This window comes from Montipora capricornis, chromosome 9, assembly GCF_036669925.1.
Source record: "Montipora capricornis isolate CH-2021 chromosome 9, ASM3666992v2, whole genome shotgun sequence".
NCBI lineage: Eukaryota > Metazoa > Cnidaria > Anthozoa > Scleractinia > Acroporidae > Montipora > Montipora capricornis.
The window spans coordinates 41,960,426-41,983,537 of NC_090891.1; the positions used below are offsets into that span (position 1 = coordinate 41,960,426).

General features: G+C 39.3%; 1 protein-coding gene and 2 long non-coding RNA genes across 3 annotated transcripts; 2 read left to right on the forward strand and 1 right to left on the reverse strand.

Annotated features, from left to right (window-relative positions):
* Window positions 1–4,925: 4,925 nt before the first annotated feature.
* Window positions 4,926–5,808, forward strand: LOC138015067 (uncharacterized). The gene is made up of 2 exons (XR_011125479.1): window positions 4,926–5,064; window positions 5,503–5,808. It is a non-coding gene; the product is annotated as an uncharacterized lncRNA (long non-coding RNA).
* Window positions 5,809–12,408: 6,600 nt separating this feature from the next.
* Window positions 12,409–13,346, forward strand: LOC138015068 (uncharacterized). Its single transcript, XR_011125480.1, has 2 exons — window positions 12,409–12,547; window positions 13,005–13,346. It is a non-coding gene; the product is annotated as an uncharacterized lncRNA (long non-coding RNA).
* A 1,596-nt stretch (window positions 13,347–14,942) lies between these two features.
* Window positions 14,943–22,157, reverse strand: LOC138015069 (uncharacterized). The gene is made up of 3 exons (XM_068861977.1): window positions 21,834–22,157; window positions 21,366–21,503; window positions 14,943–15,206 (listed from the first exon to the last, which is right to left on the reverse strand). The coding sequence occupies exons 1-3, from the start codon at window positions 22,062–22,064 to the stop codon at window positions 15,087–15,089; spliced, it is 489 nt and encodes a 162-aa protein (XP_068718078.1). The 5' UTR covers window positions 22,065–22,157; the 3' UTR covers window positions 14,943–15,086.
* Window positions 22,158–23,112: the final 955 nt, after the last annotated feature.

Below are 23,112 nucleotides of genomic sequence, written 5' to 3' on the forward strand. Positions count from 1 at the left end.
AAATTTGGAGCACTTAAATTTCACGCCTTAAATACCAGTTGCAAAATTTAGAATCGGACCATCTTGAACTTGAACGTCACCTCAAAATATAGGAGGTTTTCACGTGACGTCATCATCGCCATACTGGTGAACGAAGACAAAAGATCTCTCATTGGCTTCTTTTGTTCGTCCACTAGAAGTCGTACATTTCTCTATTATTATCGGTTCTCTAGAGGTTGGTTGAAAACTTCCTACAGAGCGTTTTCATATGACGTTACGGCTGCCGTGTTGGTGTTCCATAACAAAGAAATGGCGGCCATGATGGTGTACCAAAAGAATCCTCCGGGAATTGAACTCTATTTTTATGCAAATAATTTCTTTTGTTTTATTAATCCAATATGGCTCCTTGTCACGTTAGTGAAAACGCTCTATCTGAGTTCTCTCTATCGTAAATCTTTAACGATTTTTCCATCTCGTTCACGTCGCACAATGTTAGCAAAGTATCCTAAGAATAAATTTGTAGGAGCGGTTTCAGAGCAAAAAGGAAGAATGAAACTTTCGCATTTCTACGCTCACGTTGTCGACAAAACCTCAAATTTGGTGATTAAACGTCGTTGTTACGCCGAGTACCGCAACAAATGAGCTAAAATGCCGCGTGCTGCACGATCACGTATATTTCCTTTTTTCATCAATAAGATTATTGTTTTGTGGCGTTGTCGTCGCCATTGCCATCGTCGTTTAAAACTTCCTATTTGAGAGATATAGCATCATGTTTAGGTGAATCGAAGCGGCAAACGTCGGCTTGCTGTTTCACGTAGAAAAGAGTAAACGCGTGACTTGAGCTTTGCTTGACACACGGCAACTCACAATGGTCTCTGTTATAATCTCGAGTATTTAGTTGACAAAAAACAGAAACAAAAACTCGGAGTCTTTTTAAACATTGTTATTAGAAAAAGACGCTATAAGAATGAAATCCTTACCTGTCAGATAGAAAACGAGTTTGCGTCCTTTCTTTAAGCAATGAGAATTTAAAAAACAATCACGACACAAACTCGTTCCTTTTTCCCGCGCTTTTAGCATCGGTTGCATGTACTTTTGCTTCAAATTGCTTCATTGTGCTGTTTGTGCGTTTGCTTCATTGGTCTGATTAATTGCTTTATTGATTAAACCGTTCTTGTCTAAAGACTGAGCATAGCAGCTTTGGTCCTTGTCCGCCATGTCCTGGATGATGCGCATGCGCTTAAGTGAGCAGCGAGATACCAACTAGTAAGACCCAGCCTCGGTTGATCAAAAGGTGGATTACGCTATCCACCGGACAAATCACTATCCAGCGGATAAGCACCAGCAAAACCAGTTGAGTTATCCAGTGGATAGTGACTTATCCAGTGAAGAACGCTATCTACCCTTCGAACAACTGGCGCCAGTAGTATCAGAAACTTCATGTTGATCCGCTGCTTTGCTAAGTTCCAATTCCTCTTTTATAAACTTCATGTCACTTAACAAAAGCTAAAATAATTAAGAATTGGTGCGTGCGTGCGTGCGTGTGCGTGCGTGCTTAGCGTGCGTGTATCGATTTACGGATATATGCGGGAGGTTTGGGGAGCACGAAAGAAGCGTAAGAGTTGCTCTAGGCGTAGCCGAGAGCAACTCTAGCTTCTTGAATGTTCTTCACACTTCCCAAGTGCATCCATACCTCATATATGCACAGCTAAAAGCATGAACCAATTCTTTTATAACATAACGACAATAACTTGAGCTATAAAAGATGTTTTATTCGAGATTGACCACAAAGTTCTGACAACGCACGGTTGAGGAGAACAAACGATCCTATTGGCTGCTTAAAAATAAGATTTGGATTGGACTAGCACGCTCACTATGTTAAGATGACGCCTCTGTTATTAAGACTTTGTTGTCTGACGAGAAAAACCATATACGCACAATACGTTGTGATAACGCAATGTGGTTGCCCTCGGCAACTAATCTCCAGAAACGTTTCTTTGTTTTCTTGTTACAGAGTCAGCTAAGTCTTAATAACAGAAGTGTGGATAAAGATTTTTTTTCCAGTTGGTAATTAAGAAAATGGAAAGAAACCACGACCTTGGTACCTACAGTGAGCTGAACAAATGTTTTCCATCTTTTCAGTAGGAGACACAAGAAACTAAAGAAAGCTATTCGCAGTTTTGACAAAACAGAGGGAGCGAAATTTATCTGTTCAGTAGAGTAAGTGAAAGAAAATATATTATAATATGGTTTGTTTCTAGTGTTTGTCAAAGATTAAATCACTTTATTGTTTCCACATGCCGGCAGACCACACTTTGGACCCTTAATGTTTGCCTAAATGTTGTTGTCATTTTACGTGGTGAGTGACGTTGGTTCTTAGTTAATAACTAAAAGTTGTACAAACCGTTAATTATGCTAACTGTTTAAATACCCATTTTGGGTTTTTGTTTTGCAAGACGAAAAACAACTAAAGAAAGCTAATTTACTGTTCCTAGAAAACTGAAGGCCATAATCTAAAATTTTTGTTGGTCTTAATTTGACTGAAAAAAACGATGAAATATTTAAGAGGCATGCCAAATGCTGGCAGAACACAGGTTTCACCGTAACGGTTATGTTTGCCCAAGAGTGAATTAGACTTTTGGTTTGCTGTAATGAGTCATCCGGATAAGGGAGTTCACTCATGGGTAGCCTTCTACACAGAGTTTCTTTGGGCTTCTTCACGCGTTCCTTCCCCACTAACGTCCGGTTGAAACGAAAAAACACTTCCGTTCGAGGATTACAGACCAATCAGAGGTCGTTTTCCAGTTTTGGGTAAAGTAGTTCGTGGGGGAAGAAGGCGTGACGAAGCCCTGAGGGCGGGAAGGGGGGGGGGGGGTGAGGGGGTGAGGGTGTTTACAAGTTACAATTTGTTAAAATTTGGATACGTCCTTCTTTCTTGATCAAGAAGGTTTCATAATATTCCCAGGAAAATAATCCTAGTCCAGAAAGCTAACAATACTTAAATATTTAAGAGGGGAAAATCTGAAAATTTCTTGCCCTTCACTTTTCAATTTGAAATAAGAATTCACAACAAACGGTTCTTTGACGGGGGCTATATAAGAGACCTTAGGTTTAAGATGATAAATTCAAGGATATCCCCCAGAAAATATGGTAAAAAAGGAAAAAAATTACATCTCTTAGCATTGATATTGCATTATAGCAATTTCGTTTGCGTTCTCATCAAATCTGCAACGTAAAACTGGTCACTACAAAATTAAGATCCAAGAAAACCATAAATATGCTGCTAAGAATTTTATTTTAATTCCTAGTTTGGGCAGCGTTCCTCCGAATTATATTCCTAGATAGTTCGGTTGGTTTTAAAAGTTGAGGAAGTGGTTTTATCACAATAAAGACTCAAAAAATGAAAAACAAATTGGCAGTTTAAAATAACGTTTTCGCTAACATTGCTCTTGTGAATCTTCAAGTCCCCATGACCACTATCATTGGTCAACATGTACGAATAAATCAATTTCTAGATCATTATTTAATTTAAGAAATGAAATGATCCAGGACAAAAGAATGATACGGAATCTCGTAAACCCCATTCATATTACGTTGAAGCAGGAAAATGTCCCGAACATTGGAGCAACCTTTCGAAATTTGAATCATCACATCTGATAATCTTTTCAGACAAAATCTTTCATGACCAAAAAGGGCCAATTTTGTCACCTCCTCGCAAGAACAACTTTTTGGCAAATCTTTTGATAAATCGGCGACTTTTTCGGCATTTTTTTAAATTTTGACGGCGCGCAGATGCATGGCAACGAATTCGTGCACATTAAATAAGAAGAAACAATCATGTTTACACTTTCTACGCGCGCCTTTTATATTTACTCCAATTTTTCGTCTCGTGGAAAACAGTAAGTGAGCCAAGTAAATGTGACGTTATGTGGACGCAAAAGGATGGCTGCGCACTTCTTTAATCAGTCGTGTTTTGTTACGCAGTCGGGAAAAATGGCCGTTTTTTTCTCCATTGCCCGACAACTCACGATGGACTCCACACTAGGGTGCTGACAGAGTACTGATCTAGAAGATTGTATGATGTTAGTTTGCTTATACTTGCGCATCGCTGGTGAAAACATACCTGATCCAATATCTTGATCCATGAACTTTCGATGCTGAGAAAACTAAAAGTCATATGATCGAGTTTCATCGTGCGGGACGGAATTCCATGGCCTCGAGGCGAAAGTGTTTCACTGCAGCCCTCCCTCCCTCTCAGTCTATCAAGTCTGAGGAATTACAAAATGTTATTTTCCAGATTTCCTCCTTTTTTCCTTGTAAAATCACAATTCTTGAATTTCCTTCTACGAATATTAAAACACTTTATTAGTCAAAGAAGATGTGACTTTCCTAATGTCAACAAGTAGAGACCTGGAACCATCCCTCCCCCACATGGCAACCACATTTGTCCTGGTGTCTCACTGTGGCAAACATAACGTTGCCAGCATGTGGAAACAATAGAGGGATTTAATCTCTGAGAAACGCGAAAAACAAACCATGTTATAAACATTTTCCTTTTGCTTCGTCATTCTAAAAAGTACAAATTTCTCAAAACTGCAAATTAGATTTGTTTAGTTTCTAGTGTATCGTAAAAGACGGAAAACATTTGTTCAGCTGATATGACGGGAAGTGCGAAGGTCGTTGCTTCTTTCCACTTTCTGACCAACGAGAGCAAAACTCATGTACATTGTTTGATTAACTGGCACTGCAACAAGTAAACAAAGAAACGTTTCTGGAGATAAGTTTCCAAGGGAAACCAGTACATCGTGTTGACGCAACTGTGCGTATATATTTTTTATCGTCGGACAAAGCTAACAAAGTCTGGACAAAAGAGTAATTATTTTGGCTTTTGTTAAATGGCAAGAGACAACAAATTCCTGAAGTATATAAATGAACGCTTGAAACTTAATTCTATTACAGTCACATTGCTGACCCGAAAAGCACTGATAGCAGCGGATCATCATGAAGTCTCTGATTCTACTGCTCTTACTTGTTGGTGTCACTCTATTGCTTGCGCATGATGACGGTCCAGGATGTGGACCCGTGGTAAGTTCCAAAGCTGCCATGCTTAACTAGAGAGGATTTCAGCAATTAATGAGACCAGTTGCAGGAAAGGAAAACAGCACAATGAACCAACTTAATTCTGAACTAATGGTTTCCCTCTTTACTGACGCCAATGTCTCGTTGAAATCAGAAACCCACTAAGATGAACGAAATTAGCCAGTAAAAATGCTGAATGAGACCAATTAACCCGTGTGGCAACAGTGATTGGAGGTGGGGAAAAAACGTAACAGTTTATTGATTTACTTCACCACAAAATGTTAATCTTTATCAAACAGATCGCTGGCCATTCGTGTCATTCATCTTGGCCTTTTGGGCATATCCTATGTGATGTTGTGATTTTTTTAATCTGTTATATAACGGAAAGTTATCTTAAAGGGCTGTGTTTACACAGGTAAGAGATATTTTCTCCTTTTAATTTAGGCAAAGTGTGCAAAAGAATTAATAAAATGTTTGAGGGACGCACCGCGGCCAAGTGGATCCCCTCCACCAAGCGAAAAACTGCTGGCAAGGGGACGCCCTCGACCAAGCAGACGCCCGCGGCCAAGTAGACGCCCTCGACCAAGCAAAGGGCCGCGGCCAAGTGGACCACCGCCACAGGACTGAGATGTTGGCGATTTTCATAAAAACAGACGAAGATCCGGATTTCAGACACATTCAATAGAAATTAAAAACAGCTGTTAACTAATTGGGGATATTTTATTGGAAATAAAGCATTTAAAAAACTCATCTTGTTGTTGTCATCACGGTAAGCTTACGAAATAATTTGACTTTTTGCTTTAACGTTTTTCCAAGAAAGTTTGGCGCAAAACCGGTCTCTTTTAATCACGCTTAAAGTCGGAGCAGTTATTACTCTACTTCGAATCACTAGGCCCTGAGGAAAAGTCATTAACTATTTAGAGAATTTGTGGAGGGAAAGTTGTTCAGTTGAAAAATTGCACTTGGAAATCAGATAAATTTTTAGCTATTGGTTGATATGCAGAATTGCACCAAGGTTGAGGAACGTTTGAAACCCTTGCAAAATCGCCGGGAAAATCCTGACGAAATTGGATTTCTTTAACACATGAGTTTTATAGACTACAATATTTTAGCGAAAAAAAAATCGTGTGTGTTGAAAAGCTACACAACCTCAAGGTCATAAGCTTCTGACTTACGGGAATTGTCGCGTAAACATGAGGACGCTCTATGATAATGGTCGTTTTACGGTCTGCTTTAGTTCTAATTCGTTGAAGCGAGAATTTTAATCCAAGATGGCGAACGACAAACAGCTGCCCTGAGATGGAACTTAAGCCGATGTTTCCAAGCCGTCAAAAGTGACTGGCGATTTTGAAACAAAAACAGCAGACAGGCGTAAACTTGTAAAACTGTTTTAATCCTGCAAGCGACTATTCAAAAATCCAAGAAGATTTAATCATTTTTCGGATTTTGACGCGCATTCGTTGTGGCTGTTGAACCTTCCCCTTGACTTCAACTAGTTTTCTTTCCCACACTCCTGATTACCTCAGAGATATAATATCTTAATAACCTCGTTTTCTCGGTGCGTACTGTAAGTTACAGAGGCTTGTCTTTTTTCCCGTTGATTTGTGGTGCGTCTCAAGGGATAAAACTCTGCCCTTAACGTATAGTACCGACCTCGAACTCGGTTAGTAACAACCAATTCCTAACCGAGTGCAAGGGCCATACTGGGGAATATTGTCCCGAGGTCGTGCCAGTACGAAACGACCGATCGAGGGCCACTATTCCCCAATAGGGTCCCAAGCAAGTGAGGTTAGTAAGTTGTTTATTATAAGGCATCGTATCTTTGAACGATCGGACACTTCCCCGCTTGGTGAATGTTGGTAATCTTCGTCTTCCATCAGCGAACTTTGAACGGTAACCTTTTACATGCAAAACTAAATTCCTTTTGCTATAATTGTTCTGTTGTGATGAAAAAAATTACATCCGCTGTTTGAAAACGTTTTGTGTTTGGCGCAACTTGAATTTCCAAGGAGAGAGAAAAAATACGGAAACGGACCCTTTTCATGGTAATGGTCTGTACTGTAAAATCCCGACCGAAAATTAGCCAATCAGACCGCCCCATAGGCCTGAGAATTGCTTGCCATATCATAAGAGGTCGCATGTCATATTGAAATTAAGAAGAAGAGCAAGGGGACAATTTGTGACGCTTAGAGCGAGTTTCAATTGAGTGTCATAAAACCAAGGCCAAAGTAATTATTTTGGCCAATCAAAAAGGACGGAGACAATCCAGTAAACCAATCAAAACTCGAAGTAATTACACGTAGCCGACACAAAGCGTGGGAAAATGTGCACGCGTGAGCCACGATTGGTTTTGGTTTCACTTCTGATTGGTTGAAAAAAGTGGCGCGAGAACTTTAAACCAATCAATGAGTGAAGTAATCATAAACAAAGTAATTATCTTATTACTTTCGACATTCAATGGAAAACCGCTCTATCCAAATCGCCTTGTGTCTAATAACCTGTATTACAACAACACATTTAAAAGAATCAGGCTCTTTTATTGTTAAACTGTATCCATGGCAACTTGATATCGATAAAAAACTACTTTTTCCGCGCAGGCTTTATTCCCTTATTTTCTAGTCTGGTATGGTCAGTTTAACTTGCGGTCTTCTCAGCTGATCATTTCTCTCTGTATTGGAACCTGCGAGCGCACTGTCCAAACCAACGAGGCTCGTAGCGCCAAGTAAACTATTAACAATCTCGTATCCAACAAGAGCGAATGGAATAATTGTTTTATTAAATTTTCAACATTCGGTCTTGCTAAATTTTATTTAAGTTTAATAAACAACCGGAAAGTGATGGTACTTTCGGGCGCCAAAAATTTTCTGATGAGCGCATTCATTTCCGTATAAGGTGAAACGCAGGTATAATGGCTGGTAACCGATATCCAGTAACCAATGATAAGATTAGAATTGTTTTATCCGAGGGTGAGAGTTTAATAACTTAGGATAATCCCAAAAGGGATTCAGGACAGAACACCCTTGGGACCTTCAGGAGCTTGTTGTTGTTTGCTCCCAAGGTTAATTGGCCGGGCAAGAAACACCTTTTAAGCCTTTAACAACAACAACAACGACAATAATAATAATAATAATAATAATAATAATGATGATGATGATCTTATTACCGAGAAAATGCGTGGGTTGGGTATTGTAGTTTTGAGGGGTCAAGTTTTTGGGAGTAAATACCTTCTGGGGACTTAGTGCCCTATTGTATTTAACACCCACCTTAGGTGAATCTTTAAATAATAAATAAACAAATAAATAAATAAAAATACTAATCTTAGACATATGGAAAGAACACGATTAAAGAAAGTTGTATCGTTCGTTTGGCTTTATTGACACATGTTCCTTATCAGAGACGAAAAGACTATTGATAGCAGGTACAAACCTGGTCGCTAGGCAGTGAGGAATTAAGAGAGGCGGAAAAAGGAGAGTGGTGAAGCCAAGGTGGAAAAGGAGGACAGGAGGCAAGATCAAGCAGCTGAGACAGGATAGAAGTAGGGTAGAAAGGGTGGCATCAGGTGATACCACGAGATGTCAGATTATAGAGAAACTACGCAAAAGGTATAAACATCGACATGAAAGGCCGACGGGTTGTGCTTGAAGAGTTAAAGCAGAGAGTAACTGCCCGGGTGGCAAAGCTAAAGTGATCTGAGGAAAGACGAAAGCAGCATAGTCAAAACAGTATGTTTGAGAAAAATCAAAAAAGGTTTTCGTAAAACTGGTATTGAAGGGATTGAAAAAGGCAGTTTCTTCACACCTGACGCACGGGAGAGCAGGGAAATCTGAAGTGAAATGTGGGGGGAGAGTGTTCGACAAAACGGGGAAGATGAGTTGCATGACGTTGAGAAACAGGAAGATGTCGAAGATCACTATTGATACTGTGGAACAACAAATTACGAAGAACTTCAAACTAGAAATCTCCTTGGCCTGATGGTCTCCAGGGATTTTGGATAATAAAGCTTTAACTCGACAAAAGAGCGGATAGCCGAACAACCTGACTTTTGCCTCCAACAAAACACTGTCCCAAGCTGGATGACGTCCGGGAGGACGGTATTTATCGTTAAAGACAAAGATTTGGGAACTGCTGCGACTAATTTTCGACCAAGAACATAGAAACATAGCACCCGGGTATCGATAAACAAAATCATGATTATAAAGAACTGCAAGAGAAGACTGACGGACTTGGGTGTTGCCGTGATTGACTCTAAGAAAGCTTGATATCTAAGATATGATTATGTTACAATTAAATTTAAACAACGTAAAATCACCAAATTGGAGTTTTTGGGGAGAACGTCTGCGTTTGAGGATAAATTTCCATTTTCTCTCCTAAATTGAGCGTCGGTCATACTAGTTTCGTTCTTGAGGGTTTGCCACACCTTTGTCACGTTAAAATGCTTAGAATAATCGCGAGGGGATGACAATAACGGGAATTCACATTTAACGACGACGTTCTCGTTGCCGTTATCGACATGAGATGACGACAACGTAAAGCCCCGGCTACACCTTCAAACATTGTTATAAAAGATTTGTTGGATCAACAATGTTAGAACATGTAGCATGCATGTTTGAAGAGCTACGACCTAGAACCGACCAAATTTGGAGCACTTAAATTTCACGCCTTAAATACCAGTTGCAAAATTTAGAATCGGACCATCTTGAACTTGAACGTCACCTCAAAATATAGGAGGTTTTCACGTGACGTCATCATCGCCATACTGGTGAACGAAGACAAAAGATCTCTCATTAGCTTCTTTTGTTCGTCCACTAGAAGTCGTACATTTCTCTATTGTTATTGGTTCTCTGGAGGTTGGTTGAAAACGTCCTATAGAGCGTTTTCATATGACGTCACGGTGGCCATGTTGGTGTTCCATAACAAAGAAATGGCGGCCATGATGGTGTACCAAACGAATCCTCCGGGAATTAAACTCTATTTTTATGCAAATTCTTTCTTTTGTTTTATTAATCCAATATGGCTGCTTGTCACGTTAGTGAAAACGCTCTATCTGAGTTCTCTCTATCGTAAATCTTTAACGATTTTTCTATCTCGTTCACGTCGCACAATGTTAGCAAAGTATCCTAAAAATAAATTTGTAGGAGCGGTTTCAGAGCAAAAAGGAAGAATGAAACGTTCGCATTTGTACGCTCACGTTGTCGACAAAACCTCAAATTTGGTGATTAAACGTCGTTGTTACGCCGAGTACCGCAACAAATGAGCTAAAATGCCGCGTGCCGCACGATCACGTTATTTCCTTTTTTCATCAATAAGATTATTGTTTTGTGGCGTTGCCATTGCCGTTGTCGTTTAAATCTTCCTATTTGAGAGATATAGCATCAGGCTTACGTGAATCGAAACGGCAAACGTCGGCTTGCTGTTTAACGTAGAAAAGAGTGAACGCGTGACTTGAGCTTTGCTTGACACACGGCAACTCACAATGGTCTCTGTTAATCTCGAGTATTTAGTTGACAAAAAACAGAAACTCGGAGTCTTTTTAAACATTATTATTAGAAAAAGACGCTATAAGAATGAAATCCTTACCTGTCAGATAGAAAACGAGTTTGCGTCCTTTTTTTCAAGCAATGAAAATTTAAAAAACAATCACGACACAAACTCGTTCCTTTTTCACGCGCTTTTAGCATCGGTTGCATGTACGTTTGCTTCAAATTACTTCATTGTGCTGTTTGCGCGTTTGCTTGATTGGTCTGATTAATTGCTTTATTGATTAAACCGTTCTTGTCTAAAGACTGAGCATAGCAGCTTTGGTCCTTGTCCGCCATGTCCTGGATGATGTGCATGCGCTTAAGTGAGCAGCGAGATACCAACTAGTAAGACCCAGCCTTGGTTGATCAAAAGGTGGATTACGCTATCCACCGGACAAATCACTATCAAGCGGATAAGCACCAGCAAAACCAGTTGAGTTATCCAGTGGATAGTGACTTATCCAGTGAAGAACGCTATCTACCCTTCGAACAACTGGGGCCAGTAGTATCAGAAACGTCATGTTAATCCGCTGCTTTGCTAAGTTCCAATTCCTCTTTTATAACTTCATGTCACTTAACAAAAGCTAAAATAATTAAGAATTGGTGCGTGCGTGCTTAGCGTGCGTGTATCGATTTATGAATAGACGTGGGAGGTTTGTGGTAAAAAAAGCAAAAAAATTACATCTCTTAGCGTTGATATTGCATTATAGCAATTTCGTTTGCGTTCTCATCAAATCTGCAACGTAAAACTGGTCACCACAAAATTAAGATCCAAGAAAACCATAAATATGCTTCTAACAATTTTTTTTTAATTTCTAGTTTGGGCAGCGTTCCTCCGAATTATATTCCTGAATAGTTCGGTTGGTTTGTAAATGTTGAGGAAGTGGTTGTACCACAATAATGACTCAAAAACGAAATACAAACTTGCAGTTTAAAATAACGTTTTCGCTAACATCGCTCTTGTAAATCTTCAAGTCCCCATGACCACTATCATTGGTCAACATGTACGGATAAATCAATTTCTAGATCATTATTTAATTTAAGAAATGAAATGATCCAGGACAAAAGAATGATACGGAATCTCGTAAACCCCATTCATATTACGTTGAAGCAGGAAAATGTCCCGAACATTGGAGCAACCTTTCGAAATTTGAATCATCACATCTGATTTTTATTTTCCAGATCTCCTCCTTTTTTCCTTGTAAAATCACAATTCTTGAATTTCCTTCTACGAATATTAAAACACTTTATTAGTCAAAAAAGATGTGACTTTCCTAATGTCAACAAGTAGGGACCTGGAACCATCCCTCCCCCACATGGCAACCACATTTGTCTTAGTGTCTCACTGTGGCAAACATAACGTTGCCAGCATGTGGAAACAATAGAGAGATTTAATCTCCGAGAAACACGAAAAACAAACCATGTTATAAACATTTTCCTTTTGCTTTGTCATTCTAAAAAGTACAAATTTCTCAAAACTGCAAATTAGATTTGTTTAGTTTCTAGTGTATCGTAAAAGACGGAAAACATTTGTTCAGCTGATATGACTGGAAGTACGAAGGTCGTTGCTTCTTTCCACTTTCTGATCAACGAGAACAAAACTCATGTACATTGTTTGATTAACTGGCACTGCAACAAGTAAACAAAGAAACGTTTCTGGAGATAAGTTTCCAAGGGAAACCAGTACATCGTGTTGACGCAACTGTGCGTATATATTTTTTATCGTCGGACAAAGCCAACAAAGTCTGGACAAAAGAGTAATTATTTTGGCTTTTGTTAAATGGCAAGAGACAACAAATTCCTGAAGTATATAAAAGAACGCTTGAAACTTAACTCTACTACAGTCACATTGCTGACCCGAAAAGCACTGATAGCAGCGGATCAACATGAAGTCTCTGATTCTACTGCTCTTACTTGTTGGTGTCACTCTATTGCTTGCGCATGATGACGGTCCAGGATGTGGACCCGTGGTAAGTTCCAAAGCTGCCATGCTTAACTAGAGAGGATTTCAGCAATTAATGAGACCAGTTGCAGGAAAGGAAAACAGCACAATGAACCAACTTAATTCTGAACTAATGGTTTCCCTCTTTACTGACGCCAATGTCTGCGGCGGCAGTTCGCATACCGTTGAAATCAGAAACCCACTAAGATAAACGAAATTAGCCAATAAAAATGCTGAATAAGACCAATTAACCCGTATGGCAACAGTGATTGGAGGTGGGGAAAAAACGTAACAGTTTATTGATTTACTTCACCACAAAATTTTGATCTTTATCAAACAGATCGCTGGCCATTCGTGTCATTCATCTTGGCCTTTTGGGCATATCCTATGTGTTGTTGTGATTTTTTTAATCTGTTATATAACGGAAAGTAATCTGAAGGGGCTGTGTTTACACAGGTAAGAGATATTTTCTTCTTTTAATTTAGGGAAAGTGTGTAAAAGAATTCATAGAATGTATGAAGGACGCACCGCGGCCAAGTGGACCCCCTCCACCAAGCAAAAAACCGCAGGCAAGGGGACGCCCTCGACCAAGCAAACGCCCGCGGCCAAGTAGACGCCCTCGACCAAGCAAACGCCCGCGGCCAAGTAGACGCCCTCGACCAAGCAAAGGGCCGCGGCCAAGTGGACCACCGCCACAGGACTGAGATGTTGGCGATTTTCATAAAAACAGACGAAGATCCGGATTTCAGACACATTCAATAGAAATTAAAAACAGCTGTTAACTAATTGGGGATATTTTATTGGAAATAAAGCATTTAAAAAACTCATCTTGTTGTTGTCATCACGGTAAGCTTACGAAATAATTTGACTTTTTGCTTTAACGTTTTTCCAAGAAAGTTTGGCGCAAAACCGGTCTCTTTTAATCACACTAAAAGTCGGAGCAGTTATTACTCTACTTCGAATCACCAGGCCCTGAACAAAAGTCATTAACTATTTAGAGAATTTGTGGAGGGAAAGTTGTTGAGTTGAAAAATTGCACTTGGAAATCGATAATTTTTTAGCTACTGGTTGATATGCAGAATTGCACCAAGGTTGGGGAACGTTTGAAACCCTTGCAAAATCGCCGGGAAAATCGTGGCGAAATTGGATTTCTTTAACACATGAGTTTTATAGACTACAATATTTTAGCGAAAAAAGAATCGTGTGTGTTGAAAAGCTACACAACCTCAAAGTCATAAGCTTCTGACTTACGGGAATTGTCGCGTAAACATGAGGACGCTCTATGATAATGGTCGTTTTACGGTCTGCTTTAGTTCTAATTCGTTGAAGCGAGAATTATAATCCAAGATGGCGAACGACAAGCAGCTGCCCTGAGATGGAACTTAAGCCGATGTTTCCAAGCCGTCAAAAGTGACTGGCGATTTTGAAACAAAAACAGCAGACAGGCGTAAACTTGTAAAACTGTTTTAATCCTGCAAGCGCCTATTCAAAAATCCAAGAAGATTTCTTCATTTTTCGGATTTTGACGCGCACTCGTTGTGGCTGTTGAACCTTCCCCTTGACTTCAACTAGTTTTCTTTCCCACACTCCTGATTACCTCAAAGATATAATATCTTAATAACCTCGTTTTCTCGGTCCGTACTGTAAGTTACAGATGCTTGTTTTCTTTTCCGTTGATTTGTGGTGCGTCTCAAGGGATAAAACTCTGCCCTTAACGTATAGTACCGACCTCGAACTCGGTTAGTAACAACCAATTCCTAACCGAGTGCAAGGGCCATACTGGGGAATATTGGCCCGAGGTCGTGCCAGTACGAAACGACCGATCGAGGGCCATTATTCCCCAATAGGGTCCCAAGCAAATGAGGTTAGTGAGTTGTTTATTATAAGGCATCGTATCTTTGAACGATCAGACACTTCGCCACTTGGTGAATGTTGGTAATCTTCGTCTTCAATCAGCGAGCTTTGAACGGTAACCTTTTACATGCAAAACTAAATTCCTTTTGCTATAATTGTACTGTTGTGATGACAAAAGTGAAATCCGCTGTTTGAAAACTTTTTGTGCTTCGCTCAACTTGAATTTCCCGTGAGAGTGAAAAATTACGGTTACGGACTGCTTCCATGGTAATGGTCCGTACTGTAAAATCCCGACCGAAAACCAGCCAATCAGCGTGCTTCATTTAGCCTGAGAAATGCTTACGATATAATAAGAGGTCGCAAGTGATATTGAAATTAGGAATAAGAGGAAGGGGACTCTTTGTGACTAGCCTGCAAGCAGGCTGTCTCTCAGCGGTGGACCCCCAACCCCAGTCCTTTGGAGGGCCTACTCGCAGGTTACTTTGTGACCCTTATCCAAATCGCCGTGTGTCTAATTACCTGAATTTCTGAACATATATTAGATTTTAAAAAAGCATTACAACAACACATTTAAAACAATCAGGCTCTTTTATTGTTAAACTGTATCCATGGCAACTTGATATCGATAAAAAAAACTACTTTTTCCACGCAGGCTTTATTCCCTTATTTTCTAGTCTGGTATGGTCGGTGTAACTTGCTGTCTTCTCAGCTGATTATTTCCCTCTGTATTGGAACCTGCGAGCGCACTCTCCAAACCTCACCAAACAGCATAGCCTTTCTTCGCAGGTTCTCGATGCCAACATGCAACATGGGATGATTGGCAGACACTTTAGCTAAAGACAAACCAAAAAATGTTTAGTTATGAATTACAGAACTCAAGATAAGTCTATTTAATTATTTGCAATAGACAGTTGCTTACAGCGATTCATCTAAACATAATTATTATTATTATTATTATTATTATTATTATTATTACTTCATTTGCCAGTTAAAAAATAAGTAGTTCACCTATTTACCGATTTGTGGGCAAGATAATATATTTGTCAATTCGGGGGTTGTATACTGCTCTCAAAGACACAATAATAATTCCTTCAGGGATATTCCCTTAGGAATAATCCCTAAAATTAAGGATTAAGGGATAATTTAGGATCATTTTATTTCATTTAAAATAGTTTAATTTAGGATAATTAAGGATTAAGTAACAATTATTCCATTTGCCCGCGTTGGATACGGGATGGTAAATAGCCAACGAGGCGCGAAGCGCCAAGTGGACTATTACCAATCTCGTATCCAACAAGAGCGAATCGAATAATTATTTTATTAAATTCTCAACATTCGGTCTTCCTAAATTTTATTTAAGTTTAATAAACGACCGGAAAGTGATGGGACTTTCGGGCGCCAAAAAATTTTCTGCTGAGCGCATTCATTTCCGTGTAAGGTGAAACGCAGGTATAATGGCTGGTAACCGATATCCAGTAACCAATGATCAGAGGTTGAGAATAATTTAGGATAATCGCAAAAGGGATTCAGGACAGAACACCCTTGGGACCTTCAGGAGCTTGTTGTTGTTTGCTCCCAAGGTTAATTGGGCGGCCAAGAAACACCTTTTAAGCCTTTAACAACAACAACAACGACAATAATAATAATAATAATAATAATAATAATAATAATAATAATAATAATCTTATTACCGAGAAAATGCGTGGGCTGGGTATCATGTAGTTTTGAGGGGTCGGGTTTTTGGGTCTAAATACTTTGTAGGGGACTTAGTGCCCTATTGTATTTAACACCCACCTTAGGTGAATCTTTAAATAATAAATAAACAAATAAATAAATAAAAATACTAATCTTAGACATATGGAAAGAACACGATTAAAGAAAGTTGTATCGTTCGTTTGGCTTTATTGACACATGTTCCTTATCAGAGACGAACAGACTATTGATAGCCGATGTTAATAATAATAATTTAGCATATTTTAGCGTAAATTAGTTTAGTTTATTATATATATATACATATACATATTTTAACCTTACTTTTTAATTGTACACTACCTTTTCACTCTAGTTTCACTTGCCGGAGCACAGGCCACGCCTTGGCGCCCTGTGCTCCTTTTAACTGTATAGCATACAGATAGTTTTTACTGCTGAATAATAATAATAATAATAATAATAATAATAATAATGATGATGATGATGATGATGATGATCTTGTTACCGAGAAATGCGTGAAAAGGGATGTGGTGAGGATAAGTTGCAGTGGACATTTTACGTATAGAGAATCAACCTAAACCCTGGGTTGGGTATTCTAGTGTTGAGGGGTCGGGTTTTTGGGTGTAAATACCTTGTAGGGGACTTAGTGCCCTATTGTATTTAACACCCACCTTAGGACGAATCTTTAAATAATAAATAAATAAATAAAATAAATACTAACCTTAGAAATATGGAAAGAACACGATTAAAGAAAGTTGTATCGTCCGTTTGGCTTTATTGACACATGTTCCTTATCAAAGACGAACAGACTGTTGATAGCAGGTACAAACCTGGTCGTTAGGCAGTTAGGAATTAACAGAGGAGGAAAAAGAAGAGAGGTGAAGCCAAGGTGGAAAAGGAGGACAGGGGGAAAGATCAAGCAGCTGAGACAGGATAGAAGAAGGGTAGATAAGGTGGTATCAGGTGATACCACGAGATGTCAGGTTATAGAGAAACTACGCAAAAGGTATAAACATCGACATGAAAGGCCGACGGGTTGTGCTTGAAGAGTTAAAGCAGCGAGTAACTGCCCAGGCGGCAAAGCTAAAGTGATCTGAGGAAAGACGAAAGCAGCATAGTCAAAACAGTATGTTTGAGAAAAATCAAAAAAGGTTTTCGTAAAACTGGTATATATTGAAGGGATTGAAAAAGGCAGTTTCATTACACATGATGCACAGGAGAGCAGGGAACTCTGGAGTGAAATGTGGGAGGAGAGTGTTCGGCAAAACGGGGAAAATGAGTTGCATGACGTTGAGAAACAGGAAGATGTGAAGATCACTGTTGATACTGTGGAACAACAAATTACGAAGAACTTCAAACTAGAAATCTCCTTGGCCTGATGGTCTCCAGAGATTTTGGATAATAAAGCTTTAACTCGACAAAGGAGCGGATAGCCGAACAACCTGACTTTTGCCTCCAACAAAACACTGTCTCAAGCTGGATGACGTCTGGGAGGAGGGTATTGATCGTTAAAGACAAAGATTTGGGAACTGCTGCGACTAATTTTCGACCAAGAACATAGAAACATAGCACCCGGGTATCGATAAACAAAATCATGATTATAAAGAACTGCAAGAGAAGACTGACAGGCTTGAGTGTGGCTGTGATAGACTTTAAGAAAGCTTTCGATATGATTATGTTAAGGTTAAATTTAAATTCAGGTTAATTTTAATTTCAACCTAGGTCATTTTATTTTAAACTAGGTTGAAATTGAAAGTAGGAAAAACCATCAGTTATTAGCAAGTACGTGTAATATATTAGGTTAGTAAGTAAATTGGTGGATGAATTTAGCGTCTAGCTTAAATTTTTTCATGAGTAACTATTTTATAAAACCCCAGTGGTTTTTAAGTCTAGGCACTGATTTTAAATGGTTAGCATTTAGGTTGGGGTTAGGCATACTGTGCGTGATAACCAATTCTACTTTTCTTTCTCAGAGCTTTTTAGAGGGACATTGTTCATTGATCAATCTCCTTAGGGGGACAGGGGCAACTTGAATTATCTCCTAAGAAATAAAAGTTCGAACTGAAACATACATGATGTATTGTTCATTTTTAATTTGCTTAGTTATTTTTCTATCTTTTGCCTACTTCGAATTCGTAATAATCAAAAGCAAGTAAAAACAAAACTTTGAAAAGTCACGAAAAAGGGTTTCATAATCTGTTAATCAGAAGCCATTTTGTAGGCTCTTTAAGTGTTATTTCTTTTGAATTATCAAATAAAATATATTTTTTTCAAATTTTGCTGAGTTTGTTTGTAGCGATAAAATCAAATTTTGAGATTATTTTGGCACAGTCCCCTTCAAGTTCTACAATTTGAGAAAGTAGCACATTGGATGAAGTGGCGTTTGCTTTTCCATTTTATTAATTTTCAGCGCCACGTATATATAATCCCTGCAGTTCGAACTTCTTATTTTTCTTCTTCCCTTTCTGGTGTATAATAACTGCTGAAGGTAGACTGCTGGCTGCCTACAAATAGCACTGATAAGCGGTATTTAAGGACGGTGCCTACTAATTAAAGATATTTTTGCCCCGGTGTGTGAGTATGCAGGAAATGTAGATCTTAACAAGTGTTATTGAAATCCAAAAAGAAAATTGGGGGTAACCACGCATTTTTCAAAGATAATTAATGAATAATATTTGTAAAAAGCTTTAAAATACAAAGCAATGTATGGCGTTCTTTCTCAAATTGAAGCATAATTATCTCTCAAAAATGCATGGTTACCCCCAATTTTCTTTTTGGATACCAAGAGTACTTACCAAGATCTACTTTTTTCGGGTAGTTTTAAACCACGCAAAAATATCCCTGTATTAGTAAGCATCGCCGATAGGAAATCCGAGTATCTCGAGATGCGCAGAACGTATGCGCACTAACAATAGTAGGCACCGTCCTCAAGTCTAAGCACCCATTTCAAAAAGTGCTTATAAACAGTATTTTAGTCTTAGGACCCATTTTTGAGCGGTTAGCTTTCAATAACTGTGATTTAGGGTTAGTCTGCAATCCGCGGTCTGCACTTTTTCAAATTATTGACCCTTTTCCTGCTCTGTATTTGATGTAGTTGTGACTTGTCCACTCATTTGAGGCTTTTTGATTTCTTTTCTCCGAGAGATTCCGAAAACCACTTCATACGGCATTTTGGCAATTGTTATGTGAATGGTTATTTTTTACAAGCGGTTTCTCAAAGATGATGACACCAGTGGTTTGGAGACGAGTTTTTTTCTTTGATTAAACTGTAAAGGTTATCTTTTGTTGTTCTATTTGCCCTTGCCAACATCCTTTTTTCACAGTGCGAACGCTGTGTTTCCGGCGAAAATCTGTTTGTTATCATGACTAGAAATGATGCCTTGTTCCTGGTATATTTTGCATAGCGACGTAAATAAACTTCGTACAATATTTGAGTATTTGTCCTTGAGACTCAAGAGCCCACCTCTTGCAAAGAATTTTTGCTTTTGTTGCACCTGGAGACTCAGAGCATTTTCATTTTTCTTCAGATAAATTTAGCCAACCTTAAACTTCTTCATAAAGTTCCATCGGCGTAAGACTTAGTCTCACTTTATGTCATCTATGGGCATATAGTTGATGCGATGGCTCGAATCCTTGGAGCGGCATGGAATGTTGTGGAAACTCAAGGCATTAAGGAAGAAGGGAAGGAAACGGAGAGCCGGTAAGTAGAAACAGTAAGTAGAAGACGAACAGAAGGCAACGGAAAGGTGGAGAAGGGTGTTTTCTTTTGCACCCCCCCCCCCCCCTCCTTTTTTAGACAGTTCATAATAACCTAGGTTAACCTAGGTTGAAAAAATCAACTTAGATTGAAGTTAAAATTAACCTGAGTTTTAATTCAACCTGTAACAATTACGCATTCTTGGATTCTTAAGTTTTTGTCGTTATTGATAGGATTAGAAGCTATAAGCTTTTAGGTGTATCATGTATGTCAGAAGATCGATCATGGAATGTTTACGTTCAATATAGTTATGAAGGTCAAAAAGCCTTTGTACGCATTGCGTGCCCTTATAAAATCTGGCCTTAGTGTTCAGTAATCAATTGGCACAGGTCTACTGTGCATGACAAGATCAGTGCTAGATTATGTCTGCCCTGCCCAGTGTTACTGCAAATAGTATGGAACGATGGAAGACAGAATTGTCGTCTGAAGGAGTACGACAAGGTGAAGTCAAAATCCGACGTGGGATATTTCAAGGAGATAGCATTTCTCCCCTTCTGTCCGTCATGTCTCTGATACCATTGACACTGGTGATGAGGAAGGTAAAGGCGGGTTATGACCTGGGACGCCGGAGGTATCGGGGTCATCAACCACTTATTATTTATGGATGACTTGACTGTTTACGGCAAGAACGAAAAGCAGTTTGATGCACTTGTTCAAACAGTAAGAGTAGTCAGCGCCGATATGCGCATAGAATCGGCATAGCTAAGTGTGCCATGCTGGTTATGAAAAGAGAAAGGTTATGCAATGTGATGGGATTCTTTTACCTGACAACAAGTGGCTGAGGGCTCTAAGAGAAGGTGTTAAGCCCTGTAAGTACTTGAGAGGTAGCTCTGAATTGGGTCCCATGACGTTTTTAAAACTTTGCCGATAGATCTTTCTCAGATCGCTAATTACTATTCTACAATTAAAAATGGGGGTCATCGAGTTCATTTTTTAGATATAAGCAAGCAAAGACGAAGTCTAAGGTGTTTTTGGAGAGCTTCAATGTTGCCATGGTTATCCATTATGTCACAACAATGGACGCATTTTGTTAAGCAATAATTTGTGTTTCATATGGTACCATAACATTGCTGTTACGTGATATAAATTGCAGTGTCAACCCTTCTAATTACACTCTAATTACACTCTAATCAGTTAAGTCTGTTCAAATAAAAGTGCTACACGGCCAACGTTTGCAAAAAAACTTAATCCTTCCTTGTACTTGTACATGTTCATTGCCGTGACTTTAACACCGTCAGTTCCCACGGCCTGCTCCCGTCTGACCTTGTAGCTCAGTCGGTAGAGCAGCGGTGATCTAAGCCGTAGGTCGTGGGTTCAATTCCCACCCTGGTCAGAGTTTTTCTCTGTCCTTGTGTGGGTCCATTTCCATCAGTAGAGCTAACGCTCACACGGTTCATATGGGGTAGATACTTAGCACTTCACATTTCACTCTAGTCAGTTAAGTCTCTTCTAATAAGAAAATCTCTTTAAAGTAGTGAAACTGGTTCCAGCCACCTTAATACAAGAGTTGTGTAACAGTACGTACCACTGAAGGAGGCAGATGTACAAGTCGTAAACCTGCTACGTGTAAGCAGCAACCTGTCTCCTTGATGCATTCCAAATGTTCACAAGCATCGTTTCCGGCCTGCTTGTGACAAACTACGGCCTTTCTAACGCAACGTTGCTGTTAACAACAAAGAAAAACAAACGAAAAGCTTTCGTAAGTAAAACACTATCTTGGTTAATTTCCGGCTGAGCTTCGCCGGTCCACAATAGCAAACTTTCTTTGTGAAGCTTAATATATTTACTTGAGTGGACGAAAAAAACTTAAACAACTATTTGCTGCACAATTGTTCGGGTGTTGCGACAAGCGCACCGAGAAACCATTTCAACTCCTCATTTTAATTTATACCACCGACTTTACTTGACGAGTGATCCACACGAACACACTTTTCGTACGCGGTAAAAAGTTCTTTTCAACATACCACTTACCGTAGCTAGCCACTATACTTACAATCTTTGGTGGTAACCCTGTGGGAAGAGCAGTTGGAAACAGGGATTGTTTCGTTGGCTGTATGGGATCCATCTTTATGATACGTCGAACCTGTTTGGCCATGTTCTCATCTTCCATCTCGAGATAGTGTAAGACGGCTTGTGGGTGAAACTTCATGTTCGACTCTTTCTCTTCTTCTGCATGCACGACCACAGCAGCGGCAAGGAACAGCAGAGTTATCATAACCTTCATGTTGACGCGTGATTAACTACCGGTTATCCAGAAAACACGATGTGCAAAGCAAAATCTGGGTCGACTTATATAGGAGACCAAGTGCTCTATGAAGTGTACTGCGCAAGTCACCCTTTTTCACTTGATCGGTATAAAGGTTTTCAGATGCGTTTGAACAGCTTGAGGACTACTTTTCCCGCTTTGTGTTCATCAGTGTAAACACTTCAAAGTCTTGAAATTAAATTCTTTTATATCAGAATCTTGACCTTTTGTTTTCTTTATCGGTACTTCAGTAAACAAGCGTTAAAACAAAGAAATCCAATTTCTGAAGGACAGAAACGGTGAGTTATTTTGCTCTCAAGACTGATGAAGTGTATACTATATATTGAACATAAGCTGACAATTCGGCTATTAAGGTCTTGATGCACTGAGATGCAGCGATGAACGGGAACACACGAGCCCAACCAATTGACCTGATCCCAACTGAGTGGCTTCATAGCTTAGTTGGTGGAGCATTGCTCCGGTATCGCCGAGGTCGTGGGTTCGAATCCCGTCGAATTAATCGAAGCCACCTGAATTTTACAACTTACAACTTATCTTTCATAGTTATATCCTCCAATAAAGTCAAAACCACACACTATCAGCACAGAGTAAAGCTTATTCGAGCAGGTGCTATGAAGACGTCTTAGGAACACTATTGAAAACCAAATATGTAAAAATTACCAAATCAAATTGTTTCCGCAACGTGCTCTACTCAGCCCAACGTAGCTTTGCACGTATCCCCGCTAATTTTAAACCCCATGAATACATTTTGAAACCAACGTACTTCAGAGCTCAATTGGATTCGACCCTAGTCAATCTAAAGCGGCCTTTAAACCTTCTTTTCTCCTTGAACATCTTTTTTTTTTGAGCTGGTAAGAGGGTGTGCGTATTTCGATAAAGTATATTCAGTTCTGTGCGTTATGTTGGTGTAGTAGGAGTTTAAAAAGGCTATGTCACGTTATTTAACGGTATTTAGGGGAAATCGTTTGTTTATCGCGACTTTAAAACTCGAAATGGTAATGTGGAA

Bases quoted from the DNA above. Each gene is read 5' to 3' on its own strand.
- LOC138015069 (XM_068861977.1), bottom strand. From the start codon at position 22,064: ATGAAGGTTATGATAACTCTGCTGTTCCTTGCCGCTGCTGTGGTCGTG. The intron at 21,504-21,833 runs GTAAGTATAGTG...TGTTGTTAACAG, and splicing joins CAGGGTTACCACCAAAGATT to CAACGTTGCGTTAGAAAGGC. The intron at 15,207-21,365 runs GTACGTACTGTT...GTTTGTCTTTAG, and splicing joins TACATCTGCCTCCTTCAGTG to CTAAAGTGTCTGCCAATCAT.